Source organism: Pogona vitticeps, chromosome 1 (genome assembly GCF_051106095.1).
Source record: "Pogona vitticeps strain Pit_001003342236 chromosome 1, PviZW2.1, whole genome shotgun sequence".
In the NCBI taxonomy this organism is placed as follows: Eukaryota; Metazoa; Chordata; class Lepidosauria; order Squamata; family Agamidae; genus Pogona; species Pogona vitticeps.
Genome location: NC_135783.1, coordinates 341528938 through 341539727, shown reverse-complemented (window position 1 = coordinate 341539727; position 10790 = coordinate 341528938). Strand labels below are relative to the sequence as shown.

The window sequence follows — 10790 nt, the reverse complement described above, 5'->3', positions numbered from 1 at the left end:
CCTGTTCCATCATTTACAAGGAGAAAGCACAAGATTAAAAGAAAAAAAATATTGAAAACAGCAGGAATTAATTTCTTTCAGTTTCTCAGCACTGTTGTACTCATTAAGTCTTTCACCTAATAGTTCCATTGGAAAATAGATTCCTTGTTTCCATCATCACTTACAGTTTATACTGACAAATAATTTGATAATGTTAAATCTTTTCAAGTCATAATGTAGGAATTGCCAAGCTGCATTAATAATTTGTTTCACCTTAGTTCATAAGCATAATCTTGCAGAGATCAGCATACATACTGAAAATGCATGTAATGCCACCCATTCTTACACCCAAATGTATCATATGCAGACATACCAACAAATGAGAAGGTTATTTATCCATAAAATTCATGAAGTACCAACTCCAAGTTGTTAGGAATAATTTATTATCAACACATGAAAGAAAGGGGAGTGCATGCAAGAAGCCTACAGGATGTTTTGCCAATAATTATCTGCACAAAATACAGTGTATATATAAGAATGTTTGGATATAATTTAGCAGGGCGGGCCAACATTGGATTTAATCTTTGCTTAAAAACTAAAGAGAGGAAAAAAACACCCTAAGGCCCAAATTAGAGTAATTAACTTGAGAATGCAGATTTGCTTGTGAACTCATCTCTTATGCAATTAAAGCAGACAAATACACTCCAATGCACCAGCGTGTCTTTAATTTATATAGTCAATACACATGACTGTCCTAATATAGAGGACAAGTTGGGGGGTGGAATTACATTTCCTATGAAGTCACAGGAACTTAATATTATCTTCACTAATTTAATTACATTATTGCACAGACTCTGTATTCTTTCCCAGAAAATCCTACAAGACAACTAACACATTTATTTGCACGGTCTTTCCATGGGAGGCAGGATTTGTTCTTTAATGGGGAGTGTTCTTTAGAAAGCACAAGTATTCTGTATATTTGAAGTATTCTGTCAATTTATACCGAATTATTGTAAAAATCAGAATGCAAGTAAGTATCAAAAACTCAGAAGGACTATGAAATTTTGTTCTCTTTAAGTAGGCAGAGGGTTGAAAATACTGATAAAAAAGTGGCCTTAAACAAAGTTAAGGGGTATTCTTTGTATCTTGATATTAATGTGTGAAGTGAGATTACTGTCATTTGATAACAAGAAAAACACAGGGGGCTTCAATTTGGCACAGAGCCACATCTGACTGCTTGCAAGATGACAACTTACACACTGTAGCAAACTAACTGATGTTTCATATCAAAGGCATCATTATGAGGTACAGGTACACTAGCTAGCTCTCAACTAGCAGAATATTTTGTAGAAGAAGCGTCACACAACCCCCACAAACTCAGCTTCAAACATACGAATCCAAGAAACAGTCATAGTTGAATAGTTGCAATTTAGAGTCCAGTGATTGTCAGACCTTGTAATAAATATGCCCAATAATGTGATGGGCTACTTTTAAGCTTCACTTTTTTTTCAATCCAAGGCTCTTCCAAGCTTTCTCCAATGCTACTTGTCCCATGAGGAATGTTATGGTAAAATTCCGTTTGTACCAATCCCTGCATTACAAATTCAAAACATAAACAACAGTTGCAACATAAAATTAGATATTGTGAAATAGTTACTTCTTTTCACTTTTCTTCCCCAATTAAAGCAAAATTAAGAACATTTTGACTTTTATGCTTTAAAGCATCTATAAAGATGTTCCACTGCATGTCTACAATGTATGGCTCCAGGCAAGCATCTACATATTACAGACACAGGCATTAAACAAACCTGATGATTAGATATCTCTGTAGTTATATAAGCTTTAACACTCATTACACAATAACAAAGGAATCAACAATTTGGTCGAACAGGCAACTCCTTTAATCTAATTGAACATCTATCCTCAGAACAGACTTTTTATTAAGAATTGCTTGATCCAGATTCTGTATTTGCTTCTGGGAACACCCCAGTCAGAGTTCTATTAAGGGTCATTCCCACTGGCAGAACTCTTCTTTCCTCCCTTATGCCCTCTGCTCTGGAAGGATGGAGAGCATAATAATCTAAAATAGTGTAAGAGTTGTGTTTGAGAGTGGCAGAGGAGAAAGATTTGGTACAAATCACTTTTTCCAACCAGGGAATTTGCCTCCTAGGTCAAAAGTCATCTGTGATGAGGTGGCAGCTTTCCATTTACAGGAGGAAAGTTTGGGATACCACCCGATATCAGGTACTCCAAAAAATATTCTTAACTATAGCATATATAAAGTTTATGATATTAAGCAATAAAATTCTACAATAGTGACAACTGGAAGGCTCCTTGCGAATTTATATTTATTATTCACCATTTATATTTATTAAAGTTATTGTCACATGATCCTTTTCTAGAGTGGACGAATCGCCCAGATAGGCGGGGTATAAATCAAATAAATAAATAAATAAATAAATAAATAAAATCCCCACTACAATGGCAGAGCTAAACAACATTTTAAAATACTTTATTTCTACCTTTGGATTTTGTGTGATTAAAAGCAAATTATTTCACTGTTACAATCGTATCAGGATCAATATACTGTATGAAATGTGATGATACGTAACAAGAAGATCATTGGTTGATCTGTGAGGTATTCAAAATATGGTAGAATAATACATTTTTGCTGATGATGAGTTTTTAAATTATTATTATTATTATTATTATTATTATTATTATTATTATTATTATTATTATTATTATTATTATTATTATTATTATTATTATTATTATTATTAATTGTATTTATACCCCGCCTATCTAGTCATTTCAACCACTCTAGGCGGCTTACAACATAAAACATAACAAGTTCAAGAAAAATTTATAACAATTAATTAATTAAATGATTTTGCAATGGGCAAAACACAAAATAAATCAAATAAAGAGGAAAAAAAGGAAAGAGGACAGGAATTAACTGGAAGGGAAGGCCTGCCTATACATCCACGTTTTTAGTTGGTTCTTAAAAGTTCCCAGAGAGGGTGTAGCGCGAATCTCCGGAGGTAGGTTATTCCAGAGGCGAGGAGCCACCGCCAAGAAGGCCCGGTTTCTAGCTCTTTCCTTCTGGGCCTCCCTCGGCGTCAGGCTCCTCAGCCTCACCTCCTGGCTCATGCGGGTGACACGGGTAGAGCTAGTTGGGAGTAAGCGTTCCGCCAAGTATTGAGGTCCTAAACTGTTTAGGGCTTTATAAATCTTCTAATATTGTATGATTTTTACTGCTGCTTTATTATTGTTTTGCTTTGTCCTTTTGTGAGCCATTTTGGGAAAGATCTTTTTCATAGATGCAATTTTCAAAAGTCTAGAACATCTGTTCTACATCTATCTATTCAAGACACGTTGACCTCATTATGATTTAATCCCAGGTGTGGACAGACTGCATTCAAAGCTAATTCTGTGTTACTCTTCCTAAGGAAGTTATTTTGCTTCTTGATGATATTTAATGTTACTACTGTTCCTTTCTTTGTATATTTGTTCTACAAAATTGTAAATCTGTGTAGAGAGTTATGGCTTTAAATTTTTCATTGGTGCTTAATATACCAGGAAAAACTATAAATAATAAATGATGATATAGCAAAGATCCTGATTCTTAATGGAATGATGACTTTGCACAACACAGTGGTTTAAAAAAACTGGATTCAAGTGGGAATTTGATATATAGGTCTATAATTATTTAGGCTATTCTCCTAAATATTCTTACTGTAAACCCTATAAATCTCTATTCAGAAGTAATTTCCACCAGGTTCTGAGGGTTTACTGCCAAGTAGATAAAAAGTGCAGGAAAAAATTATGGAAAAATTCCCTCCAAGTAAAAAATTTAATTTTTTGGAAAAAACTGGAAACTTTAAGAAATTCAGGAAATTCTAGTTTATGGAAGAACAAGCAGAGAAACAAGAGGAGAAGCAATACTGTGTCTGTCCAAACAATACATTTTATTTATCAGAGGGCTTGCTTCTACCTTTTTCTAGCCATAGGTTTAAGGAAGTAAAACTGTGAATATATGCTCTAGAAAAGAGAAATGTCCTCCACTTAACATGGAAAGTGGGGGGTTGCACTGTCTGATAAATAGATCAATATTCTCTCAGGAAGCTGGACTCTGATATGAATCTAGAGTCCAAGCAGGGTCACTTACAGCAAAATGGTCAAAGATCAGTCACCAGACAAAAATGCATTCATCCAGGAATTAATGGATAGAGATGAGAATCAATCATTCCAATGGTGATGAGGGCAGAGAAATTCTGGAACAGCAGCTAATGGGCAGCAGCAGTCATGGAAGGTGACACTGGTGGATGATTTTTTAAAGAGAATTGTACTGACACTCCAGCTAACTCTTTTTAGTATTGTACAGAAGGAAGCAATGGTAAACAACCACTTTGAAATGCTTTTGTACTCTGTCTAGTCTATGATGAGACAATCCAAAGTAAAACAAAAAGATATTTAAGAAGAGACTCCATAAAGCAAAAGAAACAATAAACAAATGTTAGAATACTTTGTGTGAAATGGACTGGAGTAGGATGTTTTCACTCAAATAATTACAAAGTATTTTACTCTGGAAATTATAAACTCAGAAAAAACAGGGTGGTTCTAATACATGATGTAGCAAAAGTAGTTAAGGATTATATGTGAAATCCGACTAATTATTACCAGTCAAGGTTGATGAAAAGCCTATCATTATAATCATCATGTAACTGATGCTCAAGTCTACAGGTGCTGAAGAAGAAAAAATGGAAACTTTCACAAAAGTGCCCAGAAGGAATTTAAAACAGGATGCACTGGCAACCAAAGGTAACTAGAATGCAAGGGCTGATAATAAACAAGAAACTGCCACTAGAGAATTTGGCTAAGAGTTAGAAAGAAAAGAGAGCAACCCACAGAAATTTGAGAAGTGCTCTTTATATTACAAATCTATGTTTCAAGTAACTAAATTGACAGTAGTACATGTGAATATCTCCAGATGGCTAACAGAGACAAATGGATATAAAATTTGAAGTGGAAGACGGAAATGCTCTATTTTTTCTTCAAAAACGAAGACCAGGAATGGACTGTATACAGACCATGAATTGTTAATATCAAAACTTAACATAAAGCTGAGGAATAACAGTAGAAGTATCATAGTACCAAAACATAACTTAAATTACATTCCCAAAGTGCTTAAAGCGCTTAAAGACCACATAAAGAACAGATTTAAATACTAAATTCATTTAATCATCAACCAGAAGAGCTGAGGATTAAACCCAGAGAGATTAGTCAATTCCTGTAGTCAAAAGAAAAGAAAAGCCTACCTAGGTAGTAATGAAACTCTTTTTAACAACAAGCAACAAATAAAAGTAAAAGGTGACATAAATAGGAGGAGAATTTTAATGCAAATTTTCAGCAACTGGCATGTCTGAATTTAAAAAAATCACAGCGATAATAATGAGGCCAAAAGACAGAAGGAGACCTTTGGGTAGAGTGGGCGGGATATAAATAAAATAAAATAAAATAAATAAATAAACAAACAAATAAATAAAAATATGTTTCATACAATCAAACAAATTAATGGGGAATATATTACCAGATCAGGAAGATAAAGACAATATAAAAACAGTAGCTGAAATGCTGCTGCACAGCTCCATGTGTGCAACACAAATAACAGCAGCAGCAAAATATCACTGATTAAAGGATTCCTTTGGTAATTTCAGAGTTCATGGGATTTGTACACAAAGCGACAAGACTACATGCACTGCAAAATTGCCACAGGAAGCCTTTAATCAGCAGCAATTTCCTACTCATGCTGATGTCATTCCCACTCCACATGCGGATTTAACCCACAACAGGATTTAAGTCAATACAGAGATAGAGAACTCACAATTTTAGAAAGTAAAATGAAAGCTTTTCTCAAAGTAATTGGAAGAAATTAATCACCAGAAATAGAGAAGATACCAGTAGAACTATTTCAATTTACAATAGCTGGATCTTTCAAAATCCTGAGAATACTGCATAAAATATGGAAAATGGAACAATTGTCTGCAGATTAAAAATGTTCAATTTTTATTCCAATCCCAAAGAAATGAAACACCAAAGACTATGGCAACTATAAGATTATTACATTAATCTTCCATGAAAGCAAAGTGATGTTCAATATTTTTACTACATATAGTAAAAAATTCCAGATGTTCAAGCTATAGAAAACGCATATTGCAACTGTACATTGGTTACTACAGTATTCCAAAGACTTGCAGACAAGAATGTTTTTGTACTTTATAGATTACAATAATGCCTTTATCTGCATGGATCATGAAAAGCTACCAATCATTTTAAAACAAAGAGGTCATCTTATTTCATTGTCCTTATGTATAACCTATACTCTAGACAAGAGCCTACTATAAGGACAGAATATGGAGAAAAAGAATAACTGGAATTCTGTTTCACAAGTTATGCCACATAATGTGGTGCATCTGTGCTTGAGCCATGGCCATTTTGTGAGCATTAAAAACTTGCTCTCCCCTCCTCTAGGTTCAGTGAATCCTAGGGATTCCATCTGACCTGGGAAGTCCTTGGGATCTGTGAAACAGAGGAGTGAACTCTCACTTTTTAATGCCTCCAAATCGTTGTGAAATCACTGGAGAATCCAACTCCTCATCCCTGGATCCAGATACTCCAACTCAGTGAGCTCTCCTGCCAACTAATTTGCAAAATAAATGAATTAACATTTTTCCCTAATTATCTTTAGTATTTGAGATGCCACTGCTGAAAAGGATAAGGTAAATGAAGAATGATTAATGCTATCACTCTTTATTTTCATATTAACCATCTGACACACTGGTATATAATCTACCATCTATATTGTGTGAACAATGTGCCAGATGCAATGTTCCTGAAGGCCTCATGGTCTCTTCTTCAAGGGCTTCTTATCTTGACAAAATGTAAGTAGGAAAGGGTTAGGAATACACTAAACATGATAAGAAAACAGATGGAAGAAGAGAAACAAGTGGTTTAATTACTGGCCAGATCAATAAACTGTTTTTTTATAGTAGTGGGTTTTAAAAGGTGATATGGAGGAAACAGATTAAATTGATTTGAAAATTAAGGAGAGAAAGATGTTTCTGAAATGTATGTCACACCCTCACCTGTTGTAACGTTTATGTTTTTTCACATTTTTACTTAGAAATGCTTTGTAAAATTCAGCCATTTCTTCTGCATTCAGTGTGGCTTTCTGGCCTGCAAGGGAAGCAAACAAACAAAATCTCGTTAAGTCAAATGGACATGTTGTTATGCCAGCACATACTTTAAAACACGAGGTGCTGACATCAATTACTCTGTACAAATGGAATCTGAAGATCGGAGACTGAAATTATGTGGTACATTAGCAAACCCATGCCAAATATCATCCCAAACCACACTTTTAAAAGCTGAAAATACAGACATATGTTTTCCTGTCTGGCTCTAAAAGGCGTGGCACCATTCCTTGACCTACATTTTCTAAACTATAAAAAATACAGTTAATTTGGACCTTTCTTTCAAGAAAGTGTAGAATCAATGATCTAACCATTTTCATCTCTTGGCTGTAGACCTTTGGCTTTTAATCTGGAGTGAACAAATTCTTCTTTTTCCTGAAACAGGATTGGGAAATATAACATATAGGTTATTAGTATATTAATGATATGATTTCATCCCACCCCTTCTTGCTAGTAGGTGTAAGACTTAATAATCATCCTTCATACATATACACTGGCTAATAAAATGCTTTTCAGGATAGAAGTTACTTAAGCAATTGAAACAGAAGACATCACTTTGTCCTACTTATCTACAACTACAAAACTGGGATTAATGACCAACAAATCAAACCTGCACAGCAATACTTTCCTCAGTAAATGAGAAAAGTTTGTTAGACCTTTGTATGCTAGGTGGATCATTAAGGTTTTCCTTTCATTTTTAATCAATAAACTATATTTTATGAGAGATTATGAAAGAATATTACAATTCTCTTTTAGTGTGAAGAACAACATACTGTACAACTAGGCCTAAAATTGGAACAGCAAAAAAATATTTTGAGGCTCTTCTCCCTGAAAGCTGTTAAAAGGTTTCCAGCACCACCAAGTGGTTTTATACATCACCTACAAGCTCACCTTTCTAAATGAAATATTTTGGTTGGCCCAGAACTGTTGGTTCCAAATCTGAGTTTCTTGTCTAAACTCTCTTAGTCTTTGTTCCAAAAGGGATTCTTGTTTAGGAATATAAAATATTATTGGTCGGAGGTTTGAACATCGATCAGGAGGACCAATCCAATCATGGCAAGAACTTGAAGGAGGACAAAAACTAGAAGGCTTTAGAAAAAAAGAAAAAAGATGCAATTTTATTTATTTTTAATTCAAAAGCATTACAAACAATTTCAATGGCAATTTATGTGAAACCCCACCATTGTTTTTATCTGCCATCAACTTATTTCTAATTTGTGGTTTTATCATTAGCAATCCCACTCCAATCTTGCAAAGTAAAGGGCATGGCTTTCTTGAAAACTCATAAATAGGGGGAGGATTTCTATGACATTTCACATTTTCTCTGCAACTCACATTTGAACCCATAAGCAAGTTCAAATATGTTTATGAGTAATCTGGCCTTTTTCACCAGATTACTCATAAACATGTTCAAACCCACCCATAAGCTAAACATAGGTTGCAGAAAAAAAATACATGCCATAGAAATCCTCCCCCTACTCATAATACATGGTTAATTAAGTGGCATAGACTAACAACATACGGTACTCCTTCATAAAAATATTTTGCAGATTGGATCCAAATTTTAAACATTCTTAACCAGTGAGACTTTTTAATAGAACTCTGAACTGTATACGGGATTTACTATAAGGTAAACTATTTAAGTCTTTATACCAAATGAGTTTTAAGTATGAATACATTGTAGTTTAGTCGTGTCCGACTCTAGGGCATGCTTTCGAACTGCTAGGTTGGCAGGATTGGTCATAAGGGTATAAAAATTCTAAACCATGCTACAATAGGGCTTGAAACCACAGCCTCAGAGATGTACCACCAATGTTTGAACTCCTGTGTACAAATTTTCCACACTGTTCTTGAAAGGGCTGTACTAAGCCTAAAGAAGTGAGATTTTCTCCAAAAAAGGTTGCATTGTGTTTGCTTTTTAGTGTTCTAATAAATGACATTACCCATTCTTACATTTGTGTAAACTTTGGGGGCCACACAGTCTTTTCTTTGTTCTTTCTAAGCTATAAATAGGTCAACAATCTGATTATTATTATTATTATTATTATTATTATTATTATTATTATTATTATTATTATTATTATTATTATTATTATTATTATTATTATTATTAATTGTATTTATACCCCGCCTATCTAGTCATTTCGACCACTCTAGGCGGCTAGATTCACAGGCAAGAATCCTGTTGGTTGGTTACCAGGCATAAGGGCAATGATTTAAGTTGCAATGGTATTTTGTTGGCATGTTAACAAGATGCCGCTTTTATCCTTTATTGTACATCAGTCACCTGAGTTGATGTGCAGAAGCAATACAAGCAATAACTAATAAACTAGTAGCAATTCTTCATTACCAGTTTATATCACTGCACTTACACGAGTGCAACTAATCAACAGGAGTCTGTCCATTAGAAGGAAGGTTCCTACCTTCCTATGTCTTAGCTCACCCAGTTACACAGGTTGTAGGGAAGGATAGAGGACAACTGTTGTGTCTTGTGCTTAAAGACTTGCAAAAGCTGCTTTAAGCTTCTTTAAGAAAGGCTGGGTGCAAATGAGAGAAAACAAACACCTTTGTTTCAAACAAGCCAGATTCAGAAGTAAAGTTAACTGCATTTAGCAGGGTTTATTTGTAGTATTTATTCAAAATATTTTTCCCCAGCCTTGAAAAGGACTCAAGGCGGCTTACAACAATGAAAGACAAAATTTAAAGTTGAAAACAATGAGTATTCAATGGTGGCTAACACAATTAAAGCCAGTACAGTATGAATAAGGAGGTATTTTACATCATTAACTGGCAATATTGAGGGAAATATCAGTAAGTATACAAAAATGTCACTCTGAGAAACGGAAAACACCAAAACCGAAAACACACAAGTAGTCAAAAATCCAGTCAAAGCAGTAATGTTTAACAATTTATCTAAAAAGCACACACGGGAGCTGGTTACATGATGGAAGGAAAGGTGTTTGGGCTACTTCATGACAACCATGAGCCCCAAGGAATTTTTATCACCGACTTTTAACTTGTATTTATTTATTCTTTTAACACTGACACCATCGCTTTCCCGCAAACAGCTAAAAGGGTCCTTCACGGCCGCATTTTGGTTCTCACAACAACCCGTGAGGTAGACCTGACCGGCCCTAAGGTCCCTAAGCGAGGTTCTTGCCCAAGTGGGGATGTGTCCCCCTCAGGTCCCTTCAATCCCTCTGCACGACAAGTCCCACAAGCCCCTCTTCTTTCCCCGCGGTTACCCGGCTTTGTGAGGGCAAAGGTGCCGCGGTCCCCTGCGGCCCATCAGCCCGCGAAAAAACCCCAACACGCGATGAGGAGGAGGAGGAGCAGCAGCAGCCGAAGGACGGCGAGCGGCGGCGCAAGGCCAGACCCGCGCGCCCTAAACAGACGAGGCTCCCTCCAACCGTCGTCGCCACCACCATCCTCGACGGCGCTCGCTCACGCATGCGCAAGAAGAGGCGCGCCACCGCCTGCGGGGAAAACCCGCAGAGGCCCCCAACTACCTTGCCGTAGTTGCTGTTGCTTTACGGCAGCGTCGTCGAGAAGGGG

At 35.7% G+C, this 10790-nt stretch overlaps 1 protein-coding gene across 1 annotated transcript; it reads right to left on the bottom strand.

Annotated features, from left to right (window-relative positions):
- Positions 1-405: 405 nt before the first annotated feature.
- On the bottom strand, positions 406-10763 carry COA8 (cytochrome c oxidase assembly factor 8). The gene is made up of 5 exons (XM_072986710.2): positions 10481-10763; positions 8127-8324; positions 7547-7610; positions 7128-7218; positions 406-1570 (listed from the first exon to the last, which is right to left on the bottom strand). The coding sequence occupies exons 1-5, from the start codon at positions 10685-10687 to the stop codon at positions 1477-1479; spliced, it is 654 nt and encodes a 217-aa protein (XP_072842811.2). The 5' UTR covers positions 10688-10763; the 3' UTR covers positions 406-1476.
- Between the last annotated feature and the right edge of the window lie 27 nt (positions 10764-10790).

Excerpts from the sequence above, each read along its gene's own strand:
- COA8 (XM_072986710.2), bottom strand. The coding sequence starts at position 10,687 with ATGCGTGAGCGAGCGCCGTCGAGGATGGTGGTGGCGACGACGGTTGGA. Across the intron at positions 8,325-10,480 it reads CTTTGCCCTCACAAAGCCGG|CCTTCTAGTTTTTGTCCTCC; the intron begins GTAACCGCGGGG and ends TTTTTTCTAAAG. Across the intron at positions 7,611-8,126 it reads AAAATATTTCATTTAGAAAG|GAAAAAGAAGAATTTGTTCA; the intron begins GTGAGCTTGTAG and ends ATCCTGTTTCAG.